General features: G+C 36.7%; 1 protein-coding gene across 1 annotated transcript in view; it reads right to left on the bottom strand.

The window, feature by feature from the left end:
- Positions 1-13779, bottom strand: part of NAA35 (N-alpha-acetyltransferase 35, NatC auxiliary subunit) — an 81992-nt gene that overhangs the window by 28295 nt on the left and 39918 nt on the right. The window contains exon 12 of the mRNA XM_017515609.2: positions 2490-2668. Within this exon, the coding sequence (XP_017371098.1) occupies positions 2490-2668 (179 nt within the window). The remainder of the gene's footprint in view (positions 1-2489; positions 2669-13779) is intronic.

The following is a 13779-nucleotide window of genomic DNA, read 5'->3' as shown; positions in this document are numbered from 1 at the left end:
CTCCAGCCTGGGTAACAAGAGTGAAACTCCGCCTCACACACACACACACACACACACAAAAAAAAAGGGTCACTGTGGCAGAAAAGAGTAAGAAAATATCTATTCTCATTCCAGATATGCTACTATAATCTGGTTACTTTAGAACCTCTGAATCTTAGTTTGTTTAGCTGTAAAACTGGCTGTCTATGATCTTTGTCTATTTTTAAAATTCTGATTCTTATGATGCAGTAAGAGCAACCTAATAAGAAAATAAATGCAACAGAAGGTAATAAAGGCATAATCAGTGAAAGTTTTACTAAGGAATGAAGACTTAAGCTAGGTTTTAATGACAAAGAATAGAAGGAAAAATACAGAATATAAACAAAAGCACAAATCTTTACTATCAACTATTTCCCAGAGACTGCTGCTAAGTACTAGGAGTATAAACTATATACTGTGTGATCTCAAGGAACACAGGTAATGTGGCAACCTGCAACCAAAGGGGAAGATTTCACAGAAGAAATGACATGGGGCTGGCAATTCCATACCTTGGCATGTAAGGTAACAACACTCAAATGCCTAGCTATGCCACACACGTAGTGTGCTTATTCCTAAGAAAACAGTACTCTTGCACATTTTTCTATGTTCCTACTAACCTTCTATGTGTTACTATAACTTACCAATTAAAAAGCTTTTAGGCTGTCAGAGGGTACAGGAGAAAAACAAAATTCCAACCCTGAATGTTCTTAAAATGAGCCTTTTCTCTATTTTAACCCATAAAAGGATTAATCCAAAATAAGACAGTTAAAAATGTGCATATTCTTTAACCTAGCAGCTTCATTTGTTAGGAATTTATCTTAAGGGGGAAGGAAGCATATGATAAAATGACTTATTTATAAATATGTTCATCTTAGTATGATTTGTAACACTGAAAATGACCTAAATGTAATTTAATATGAATGAAATGAAAAAACCTGTTAATATATGCTTATAATGGAATACCACACAGCCATTAAAATAATGTAGAATCTGTCATGAATTTATTGACATGAAAAGGAAGATGTCCATGACACAGAAATTAGCAATTTTTAAAAGCAGGTAAACACCATGATTCCATTTTTATGTACAAAAACATATACATACTTAAATACATATGTATATATGTGCATGCCAGTATATATATATATATATATATATATATATGCACACACACACACATTTATATGTTTTGAAGAGAGAATCCAGAGTTTAATCCCCACTCTTAAAACTTAGATGAGGCCAGGAGCGCTGGCCCATGCCTGTAATCCTGGCACTCTGGGAGACCAAGATGGAAGGACTGCTTGAGACCAGGAGTTCAAGACCAGCCTTGGTAACATGGTAAGACCTTGTCTGCACAATAAATAAAAATTTAAAAATTGGCCAGGCACAGTGATTCACACCTGTAATCCCAGCACTTTGGGAGGCTGAAGCAGGCAGACTGCTTGAGCTTAGGAGTTAGAGACCAGCCTCGGCAAAATGGTGAAACCCTGTTTCTACGAAAAAATACAAAAAATCAGCCATGCATGGTTGCACATGCTTGCAGTCCTAGCTACTCAGGAGGCTGACATGGAAGGATAGCTTGAGCCTGGGAAGCAGAGGTTGCAGGGAAAGGAGATCACATTCTGCAGTCCAACCTGAGCGACAGAAGGAGACCCCATCTCAAAAAAAAAAAAAAAAAAAAAAGTAAAAAGAAAAAAATTTAGTTAGGTCTAGTAGCATGTATCTCTACCAGCTACCTGGGAGGCTGAAGTGGGAGGATCACTTGACCTCAAGAGTTCAAGGCTAGGCAGGGCACAATGGCTCATACCTGCAATCCCAGCAATTTGGGAGGCAGAGGTGGGAGGACTGCTTGAGCTCAGGAGTTCAAGATCAGCCTGGGTAACAAAGTGAGTCCTCATCTCTACAAAAATAATGATTACACAAAAAAACTGTCGGGTGTGGTGGCACATGCCTATGGTCCCAGCTTCTTGGGACACTGAGAGGTAGAAGGATCGCTTGAGCCAGAAAGTTTGAGGCTGCTGAGCTGAGAATGTCCTACTGTACTCCAACCTGGGTGATGTATCAAGACCCCCATCTCCACAAAAAAAAAAAAAAAAAAAAGAGTTCAAGGTTGCTTTGAGCCAAGATCATGCCACTGCACTCCCGCCTAGATAACAGTGAGATCCTGTCTCAAAACAAACAAATCTTGGATGAATTATCTAACCTTTCAACTTGAGCTTCTTAATCACTAAAACAGTATAAGAGCTTTTGAGGATTAAATAGATTGTATGTATGTATAACATTTATGAACCACTTAATCCTCTAGCTATCACAGAAAATAGACAAAGAGCAGTACTTACCCTTGGTCAGTGTCTATAAAGTGATCAATATTCTGTTATTAAACTAAACTTACCCCATAAATATGTAGAATTACTATGTATCATTTTTTTTTTAAATGGAAGTTATATTCTGGAACAGAGATTTGTACTTACCAGGATACAATGTAAATTTGTTAAATTCACAACCTCACAGACAGTTTTTATTCTATCTATTAATCTGGCAAAATAGTTGACCATTTCTTCCCTTTTAATTATTTTTGCATATCGAGGGAAGGTAGGTGGAAGTAGCCTCTGGTTCACAAGGGGTTCAAAACCCATCATAATTGGATGATCTAAAAAGAAAATACAAAAGTAAAAATTTTCAATGTTTCTCTGAATTTTAAACTGTAATTATTATTAAATACAAAAATGCCAGTTTAAAAAGCTTTTTCAAACAAATTCTAACCACAAAATCCTCTAAATATATTTCATAATTTATAATCTATCCATATATACATTTTTAAAAAACTAAATAGATTTAATAATCTAAAACTGTACTTCCTACCTACATGGTGGTGACAGTGGTGATGGAGGGGAGTTTCTATGTCAAAATGAACTCCAAGAAACAGGATAAAATAGGGTCAGTATATTCTTTCGAAACAGAATGATAAACTAACCATGAGATTGTGAAGAAAGGTAAAATGTGAACACAAATAATGTAGGCTTCTCTTTCCCTCAATTACTCAACAGTAGAATCCATTCAAATTTAGCTATAAAATAATCCTGAATCGCAGAGCAGAGCAGCACAGCCACCAGCCCTTAGTCTTCAATGAGTCTGAAATGCATTTGCTACAGAGATGTAATTACAGAAATCCACAATCCTTTAAGGACAGTACTATAAGACATCTAAGGGTGAGTTCCTCTTTCTTCTCCGTCCACTGGTGATCTCACTTTTCACACTAGTGCACAACTCCAAACTAAGTCTTTGTCAACTTGATATCTAAAATGAGGAAGCATATCGCTAAAATGATACATGAATAAGAAATTTTATTCAAAGTTTTCCTGCTAGTCTATGAACAGGCCACAACCTAAGAAAAAATATGGTTTCAGATGTCAATGAAAGATAAAATTAAAGCTGAATAGGTGTTATTAAAAATTAAAAGCAAGACTGACAACCAAATTATAATGCACCTGGGATACAGACATAATTTTCTTTAGGACCACGCAAATAAAGATGTTCCCAGGGTTCTTGGTCTTTTTTGTCTTCTCCGTATTTTCTCCCTAAGAAACTGATCGATGTTACTTATTCTAACATAAATTCCAATTTAAATGATCATTCCAGACTAAAGACTAAAATCTTTAGCCCACAATCCTTTTTCTTAGTTCCACACCTATAGCTTATAACTGTATAAGGAACATTTCCACCTTGTATGCCATATCATCTCAAAAGGCAAATGTCCAAAAACTATCTTTGTTTTTCTCCTAACATTGCTTTTCCTCTTATAGTTCCCCTTTCTCAGTAAAATGACCCATTATCCTTACAATTGCTTAAGCCAGAGGCCTTGTCTCTTCTCACTGCCTCACCTACTTAGTAATTCCTAATGAACACTCAATCTGTCCCTCCTCTTCCCTCTTAGTGCCACTCCAACAGTCTAACCGTACTGACTGCTCCCTCAATTAATCCTATACGTTGCCACCTCAACTGTTTAATCTAAAACACAGCCTGATTTCATTCTCTAAATCCAAAAATGTTATTGACTCCATATTATATATGGTACAGATTCTTTGGTAGAACACTGGAAGGTGCTTTCCAATTTCCTGCTGTTCCTATAGAAAAAAAAAAAAAAAACTACTCCAATGGAAAACTACACACATTGTTCAGACTGATTCCATGGGAGCTATTCAGAAATCTATAAATTGTAAGCAAGTGACAAACATGCAATTTCTATTGTATCTGATAGAAATTTGTTGATTTCTTTCCCATTCTATGGGGAAAAAAACAGCTTTGCTACCATCCACAACTTATTTCAACATTCCATTACTTTGTATAAATTTGTGCTGTTTAAAGTTTTAAATTTGAACTGATAAAACATTTCTTTGAATAAGTTTAGCATTCTTTTTTTGTTTTTTTCCCCCCAGAGACAAGAATCTCACTCTGTCACACAGGCTGGAAGTGTAGTGGCGCCATCAAGCAATTCTCCTGCCTCAGCCTCCCGAGCAGCCAAGATTACAGGTGCCCACCACCACACCCAGCTAAGTTTTGTATTTTTAGTAGAGACGGGATTTCAACATGTTGGCCAGGCTGGTCTTGAACTCCTGACCTCAAGTAATCAACCCACCTTGGCCTACCAAAAGTGCTGGATTACAGGCGTGGGCCACCACTCCTGGCCACATACATTTTTATACCTGTATGAGAGAGTCATGGTTTTACCTTTTTCTGAAAATGATCTTTGAACACTCCCTTATCCCTAAGCACCATAAGCTACAAGCATGCACAGTGACTCACAGATTTCATGCTCTTTTACGCCTCTTTACTTTTCACACAAACTATTTTCTCTACCTGTAAAACCTATCCCTTATTAATAGGCTGGTAGTTTGGACACAGCTTGAATGCCCTCTCCTCCTCAATTCTCCCCAGTACTTTCTATATATACTACTGCACTATCTATATGGGGTTGTGTCACTTTCCCCTCTCTCTGAGCTGTTTTGAAAGCAGAAATTTCCCAAACACCTAAATACCCAGCTCATATGTTTGCTCAGTAACAAGATATGCGACACACTCAGAATAAAATGAAAGGCTATTTCTACTACAATGAAATAGTTTGAACACTTATTTAGAACTAAAGTAAAAGTAGTAGTATCAATGATATAAAAAGCTTCTTTACCATATCAACACAAACATATTTTAGGTTTTAATAAATGCATAGAATTCAGATACTTCAATAGTATATCACCCTTACTTTCCTTGAAAGCACTCTAACATGCATCTAAAATTATTCAGGAATATTCTTTTATTCTTAATACACACATTTTTAGGCCTACGTTACAAGTAGAAAATTAAGTGGATAACTTAATTATCCACTTAATTATCCAGCAGCCACTCATGAAAATCTGTATTATCATGGAAAGTAAGTACTAATTGGAAATGGACAGCCAATAATATATTTGTACTATCTTCATTTTTACACAAATTAAAAAGTGCAAATAAAACAATATTAATCCTGAAACGAACTCAGCTATCCTGCATACTACAATAGGGTGTTCTAGCAGCATACCTGATCTCTCACGAGATGCCATAGCACCCATCTTACTGTGAAAACCAAATATGCATCCAGGCATTGCCAAATAACCCTGGGAGGCCCCAGTTGAGAAATACTGGTCTATACAAATACAATAAGCAATCATAATTCAGCGTGGATACACCCAGGATTTTAATAGGAACATCTAACTCATTGAAAAATTAGAGGAATAACTTCCTAGAAAAGTTTGTTATTCAAAGGACAAAATATCAGTCAGGACAAGGTTTTCCAAGCATATGAAAGGCCTAGAGTGGGGGTCCCCACCCCAGGTCATGGACTAGTAGCTATCTGCAGCCTATTAGTAACCAAGCTGCAAGCAGGAGGTGAGCGGCCAGCAAGCAAAGCTGAATCTGTACTTACAGCTGCTCCCATCACTCCTATTACTGCCTGAGCTCCACTTCCTGTCAGATCGGTGGCAGCATTAGATTTTCATAGCAGTGCAAATCCTATTGTGAGCTGTGTGTACAAGGGATGTAAGCTGCATGATTCTTATGAGAACCTAATGCCTGATGATCTGTCACTGTTCCCTTCACCACCAGATAGGGCTGTCTAGTCGCAGGAAAACAAGCTCAGGGCTTCCATTGTTTCTACATTATGGTGAGCTGTGTAATTATTTCATTATATATTACAATGTAATCGCAGAAATAAAGTGCACAGTAAATGTAATACAGTCGAATCATCCAGAAACCATCCTCCTCCCACCCTTGTCCGTAGAAAAATTGTCTTCCACAAAACAGGTCCCTGGTGTCAAAAGTGTTGGGGACCGCTGGCCTATAGGACAGAGAATATGGCTTTTCTTTCTTCCTTAGGGAGTTGTAATTTTCCAAGTCCTAATGTCTCTAAACTCAGGAAGTAAAAACAGAAACCTATAAAGAGACTGGAAACAAAGTTTCTATGATAAAACTTAGAAGTTATCTGTATGCTCCTCTCCATTTTCCACATCCATTTAAATTTTTTTTCCTCCACATTTTTTTGTCCATGTTAATGGTTAAAGCACTTGCTAATGGCTATTTTTAAGTCTCAGCTGTTGTTGCATCTCCTGCATAGGAACTTAGTAACCATCCTATACCAGATATCATAAGTTGCTTGACTAGAAAAGAGGGTAAGAACCGAGATACAATAAAAGATCATACCAGTTATTCAGGATATAGACTATGGTTGAGCAGGAGAGGGGCTAAAAGGTAGGCAGGAGATTGCATTTAGTTTCAAGGCAGCAGAAATTATAAAAAGTTAAAAGAAGTTTTATCAAACCCAATTCCTTCCCAGGATAAACTGATTTAACATTTTCCTACTGTACTTCATATACCTCCACCACACAATTTCAGACTGTCTTATACTGAAATAACCTGAATAGGCTCTGATGCCCCTTACTAAATGAGCTCAGAAAGAAACATAATTCACAGCACTTCCCGCCTAGCAGGTGCTCACTCAAGTTTTCCTGAAATGAACTGGATACAAATTAAGACAATTTTCAGAGCTTCCTTATTTTATAAGACTATAAGTATATAAAAATAATCCTGGTTTTTCCTGTTAAAACACTTCATAAATACAATGCCAAGTCAGGCATAGTGGCTCATGCCTGTAATCCTAGCACTTTGGGATGTTGAGACAGGAAGAATGCTTGAGACTATGAATTCAAGACCAAACCTGGCCAACACAGCGAGACCCCGTCTCAAAAAATAAGAAAATTAAAAATAAATAAAATGCTAAAAATCACTCAGTATAAGAGATCCACATAAGATCTTACTAGCACTCTCTTAAAATAACAAAGTATAACTGATATTTTCAAAACATTATGATACACGGGTTTAAACTGTTGAGTGACTAAAATTCCTGCCAGGTCACTGGTCTTCATTATTAATAACAGAAAAATATTGCCAATAGCACATAGTTATTACATAATTATTTTTTCTTTTAAAAAAACTGATGTATCATAGTTATATGTATTTTGTGGTTTATGTGATATTTTGATACATGTACACAATGTGTAATAATCAAATCAGGGTAATTAGGATATCCATCACTTCAAACATTTCTCTCTTCTTGTATTGGTAACATTCCAATTCTCTGCTAGCTATTCTGAAATACACAACAAAATATTAACTATAGTCTCTCTACTGTACTATCAAATAATAGAACATATTCCATCTATCTAACTATATTTTTGTACACATTAACCTACTTATCTTCACCTTCCCCTTCCCCCTGGATAAAAGATTTATGACAACAAGTACTTTGATTTTCCTGAGTAAAGTAAGTTATTCTAAAAGTAAATTACATGTCAAAATTAAAAATCTGGAAATGTATTAGTCAAGAGAGACATTATATAATTTATTCAACATTACCTTTCACAAGTTACAGAGACAATTTATAGTGAGGTTTATTAAAATAACAAGTTTTGGCTGCCCTTAAGTTGGAAGGAATTCTGGAAAACAAGGCAGAAGCTGGTGAGCTTTGGTTATGTTATTCTGCATTTCTTAGTTATTTGATTTCCTTTTACACAAAGTTGTAAAATTATACTAAGCCAGCCAGACACAAAAGGACAAGTATTGTATGATATCACTTATATGAGGGGCCTAGAACAGTCAAATTCAGAGACAGAAGTATAACAACAGCCGTGAGGGTTTGTGGGGAGGAAAGAATTGGGGGTTCAAGTTTAAGGGGCAGAGTTCCAGTTTGGGAACATAAAGAAGTTCTGGAGATAGTGGTGACAGTTGCACAGCAATGTGGAAGTACTTAATGATAGTGAATTGTATACTTAAAATGGTAAGTTTTATGTTATATTTAAGCATAATGTTACAAAACAGCATTAAACCACAACTGTTCAAGGCATGGTGTCAATAAATATTATACCCTAATCACTGGTAAGAGTAACCTAGGGTTAAATATCATACAAATCTATATATTTGACATTTTTTAGTGTATATTTTTGAACAGGCAGTAGATACAAAGGGTTTTTTGAAAACTGCATTCTTATCACTGAGTTTAAGGAGAAAAAAAAAAGCCACTCACATGTAATCCTGTTTATCTCTTGAGAAATAACCACTAGAAGTTACTTCCATGTGTTAAGAGATACTTTCCTTTTCTAATTTACTGAGGCGTAACTGACATATAATACAAACATTAAATGTATGGTTCAATGGTCCGAAAAATAAGTACAACCATGTAACTACCACAATCAACACCAAGAACATTTTTACCACCCCTAAAAGTTCCTGTACCCTTTCCCAGTCTATCACTCTAGTGCTTGACAACCAAGGAACTTCTTCCTGTCCCTACAGATTAGACTTTCCTGGCCGGGTATGGTGGCTCACACTTGTAATCCCAACACTTTGGGAGGCCAAGGTGGGCAGATCACTTGAGGTCTGGAGTTCAAGACCAGCCTGTCCAACAGGGTGAAACATCTCTACTAAAAATACAAAATTTAGCCAGGTGTGGTGGTGTATGTCTGTAATCTTAGCAACCCAGGAGGCTGAGGTGGGAGAATCATTTGAACCTGGCAGACGAAGGTTGCAGTAAGCTGAGATTGAGCCATTGCACTTCAGCCTGGGGCAACAGAGTGAGACTCCGTCTCAAAAAAAAAAAAAACACACACAAAAGATTAGCCTTTCCTACTTTTAAACAAACAAAAACATCAGACAATTTATATCTGACTTCTTTGGCTCAACACCATGTTTCCCCGATTTATCCATTATGTTGCATGTATTAGTACCTCATTCCATTATGATATCTCATTGTGTGGATATATCATAACTTGTCTGTTCATGTATCAAAAGCATCAACATAATATTGATCTATTTTGCTTTGAGATAGCTTTTTTTGTTGAAACAATCTTCAAGTTGCAAGTGCGGTCAATAACAAACCATCCACAAGTATGTTTAGAGTGTTATTCCTACAAAGACATACTCTTATATAATCTCAATACATCAGAATTAGAAAACTAACACTTAGCAATTACTATCACCTAATTCAAGTTTCACAAACTATTCTTCATAACCATGTCGGTTGCATTTAATTTCAGTCTCTAATTCTCCTTCAGTCTGGCACAGTTCTTCAGTCCTTCCTTGACTTCCATGACACTGACATCTTTGAAGACAACAAACCAGTAATTCTACATACAGCCTTCCAGTGTAGGTTTGTCTTGTTTCCTCTTGATCAGATTCAGATTATGAATCTTTGGAATATTACAGAATTAATGTTATGTTCTATCAGCAAAATGAGGATCTGACTTACTACTGGTGATGTGAACTTTAATCACTTGATTAAGGTGGTGTCCAACAGACCTCTTCATTGTAGTTATTCCCTTTCCTTTTGAAATTAATATTTGGGGGTTGGGGGGACACCCATATAAATATTCTCATCAAACTGTCCATCCATTTCATTTATTTACATGGGGGAAGAATAATGGCTTTATCTTTTATTCAGCAAGTTATGATCTGTCAGAATTATTTACTGCGACACTTAAGTTTTTGCTAAGCTATCATTAGCATATTTTATGTGTGACGCAAGACAATTCTTCTTCCAGTGTGGCCCTGGGAAGCCAAAAGACTGGACACCCCTGTCTGGGCATGGTGGCTCACGCCTAATCCCAGCACTCTGGGAGGCTGAGGCGGGTGGATCACTTGAGGTCAGGAGTTCCAGACCAGCCTGGCCAACATGGTGAAACTCCGTCTCTACTTAAAAAAAAAAAAAAAAAAAGGTTGCCAGTTGTGGTGGTAGACATCTGTAATCCCAGCTACTTGGAAGGCTGAGGCAGGAGATCACTTGAACCTGGGAGGCAGAGGTTGCAGTGAGCCAAGATCACGCCACTGCACTCCAGCCTGGGCAACAACAGTGAAACTCAGTCTCAAAAAAAAAAGATTGGATTGGATACCCTGATCTACATATTGCCAAAAAACAAGCTTATAGTACTTCTTCGTTTCTTTTCAGTTTTATACATTATCTTTGACTTCCTCCTACATCTATAGACAATGTCAGAGACCTAAAAAGGAGGAAGTCAGAGATAATGTGTAAAACAAAAAACAAGGAGCATTATAAGCATGTACAAATTACATGCCTACATACACTCTGTCCCCTCGCCTACAATATAGTTAGATCATAATTTTGGTTATAATCAATATTCAGCATTTGCACCATTATGATCAAGCAAATGAGTCAGCATTAGCACCACTATGATTTAAGTTAACCATTGCCCAGATGTGAAAATTTTAATTTTCATATGCATTCTGAAGCTTAATAATTATCTCATAAGGCTTAATTCAACCCCAAACCATTTGCCAGTTCTCTGAATCTCTTCTGAGTACATCAAACGTAACATCAGTCTTGTACCTTCAAGATATTTTCCCTAGAGCCTTGAGGCTTCCTCCAAGCTGGACCTGTCCACACATAGTGCTCAGCTATTACCTCGTGTTTTTCTCCCTCCAGCACCAAACGGGGGATTTCCTTCATTATTTTCTTATGGTAGATTCTCATTTTCCCTAAACCCCATGCTTCCCTCTTTCTTGATTTACTTCCATTTTTTAATGGTACACATCTTCCAAAACTTTTGTGAGATAAATTCTGAGACTCTAAGGGCCTGAAATTATCTTTCCTCAAAATCAAATGATAGTTTGTATATAGAATTCAACATTAGAAACAATTTTTCCCCAAAGTCTGAAATCATTTCTCCAGTGAGTTTCTTTTACTCACAATTCTAATGATATAATTAACATACCACATAACTCACCTATTTAAAGTATACAATTCAATGGGTTTTTTTACACATTAAAAGAGCTGTAAAACTATCACAATCAAATTTAAAACATTTTCATCACCCTAAGAGAAAACTCTATACCCATTAGCAACTACTCTCTTACCTGCTCACAATTCTTCCCCCAATCTTAGGAAACCACTAATTTACTTTCTGTCTCTATAGACTTGCCAACTCTGGACATTTTATATAAATGGAAATCATACAATACATGGTCTTTTCTGATTAGATTCTTCCATGTAACACAATGTTTTAAAGGTCCTTCAGTACTTCATTTCTTTTTATTGACAAATAATACAGTACTAGATGGATATGTGATTTTATTTATCCATTCATCCACTGATGGATATTTATCCATTCATCCATTGATGCACATTTGGGCTGTTTTTCCCTTTTGGCTATTATGAATAATGCTGCTATCAGCATTAGTGCATAACTTTTTGTATGGATATGTTTTCATTTCCCTTGGATAATTCTATGTTTAACATTTGAGACACTACCAGACTGTCTCCAAGAGAACCGTATCATTTTATTTTCCAATCGGTACTGCATTAGGGCTCCAGTTTCTCCACATCCTTGCCAAGACTTTTTTATTATCTTTTTCATTACAGCAATCAAGTGGGTGGGCTGCAGTAACTTTTCATTTTGATTTACATTTCCCTTATGATTAATGTTGTTGCACCTCTTTTCATGTACTTATTGGCCATTTGCATATCTTATTTAGAGAAATATTTGTTCAATCTCTTGCCCATTTTTTCATTCAGCTTTGCTTTTTTAAATCTGGGTGTAAGATTAATGCCTATGTTTTAAGAGTTTTATAGCTTTAGTTCTTAAATTTAAGTCACTGATCCTTTGTGAGTTGACTTTTGCATAGGAGCAGCAGGGGTAGTGGGGAGTATCCAACTTTATCCTCTGGCATGTGGATATCCAGTTGTTGTAGCATCTTTGATGAAAAGACTTTTCTGTCCCCATTGAATTGTCTTGATACTCTTGTCAAATAGCAACTGAGAACATGAGGGTTCGTTTCTGGGTTCTCAATTCTATTCCATTCCACTGATCTGTATTTATCCAGAACTACACTGTCTTCATTGCTATAGCTCTGTGTAAGTTTTGAATTAGGAAATATAATCCTCCAACTTTGTTTTCACTTTATTGACTTCTCGTTTCCACCACCGCTGCCACACATGTGATACTCTGTCTTGATTCTGTGTATGTAACTTGGTTTTGCCTCTTTTCTCTGAGAATCTTATTTGTTGTCACTATTCTTAAGTTTTATGATATGCCACTTCAGTACAAGTCAATTTTCACCCTGGTTGTGCTGGGTGGCTCTTTATTGGCCCTTTCAATCTAGGTATTCATATCATCTGTCTCCAGGAAATTTTCCTACATGTTTGTTTTAAAGAGTCTCTGTCGCTCAGGATGGAGTGCAGTGGTACAACCATAGCTCAATGTAGCCTCAACCTCCCGGGCTCAGGCAACCCTCCCACTTCAGTCTCCTGAGTAGCTCAGGACTACAAGGCATGTACCACCACACCTAGTCAATTTTTAAATTTTTTGTAGAGTTGGGGTCTTGCTATGTTGTACAGGTTGGTTTTGAATTCCTGGCCTCATGCAATCTTCCTGTCTTGGCTTCCCAAAGTGCAGTGGGATTTCAGGGATGAGCCACCACACTGAGTAATTTTTTTGTTTGTTTTTTGCTTCTATTTTCTAATCTATATTTCTGGAACAACTTATATTAGTTTATCCTTTATTTATTTATTTGCCTTTTTAAATAGTAGATCTTTCTTGACTAAGACTAGTATAATCTTTATCCTTCCTATTTTTCACCTTTTTATTTTTGGCTCTAAGATTTCTGCAACTTTGTGTTCTAAACTTTCTATTTTTGTCATTTCTGCTCTTCTTTTTTTTTTAAATTATACTTTAAGTTCTGGGATATATGTGCAGAACATGCAGGTTTGTTACACAGGTATACGCGTGCCACGGTGGTTTGCTACACCCATCAACCCGTCACCTACATTAGGTATTTCTCCTAATACTATCCCTCCCCTTGCCTCCCATCTCCTGTGATCTTCTATTTTCAATCTCAAAGAACATATTCCCCTTTTTTCCTTTCGTACAGCATCCTATTTTTGTTTTACATATGTATTGATTTTTCTCATTTCTCTTAAGGTATTTTGTTTGCTTGCCTGTTTTATTCTCTTTCTTTTTAGGCTAGAGATTTCTACCTTTAACTATATACTCAGATTTTAAACTAGAGCACACACACACACAAAACCATTAAGAGCACTGTAGGCTAGGCGTGGTGGCTCACGCCTGTAATCCCAGCACTTTGGGAGGCTGAGGCGGGCAGATCACAAGGTCAAGAGATCGAGACCATCCTGTCCAACATGGTGAAACCTCGTGTCTACTAAAAAAA

This window comes from Cebus imitator, unplaced genomic scaffold (genome assembly GCF_001604975.1).
Source record: "Cebus imitator isolate Cc_AM_T3 unplaced genomic scaffold, Cebus_imitator-1.0 Scaffold553, whole genome shotgun sequence".
Taxonomy (NCBI): Eukaryota; Metazoa; Chordata; class Mammalia; order Primates; family Cebidae; genus Cebus; species Cebus imitator.
The sequence above is the reverse complement of the archived record's forward strand: the minus strand, read 5'-3'. Positions and strand labels throughout refer to the sequence as shown.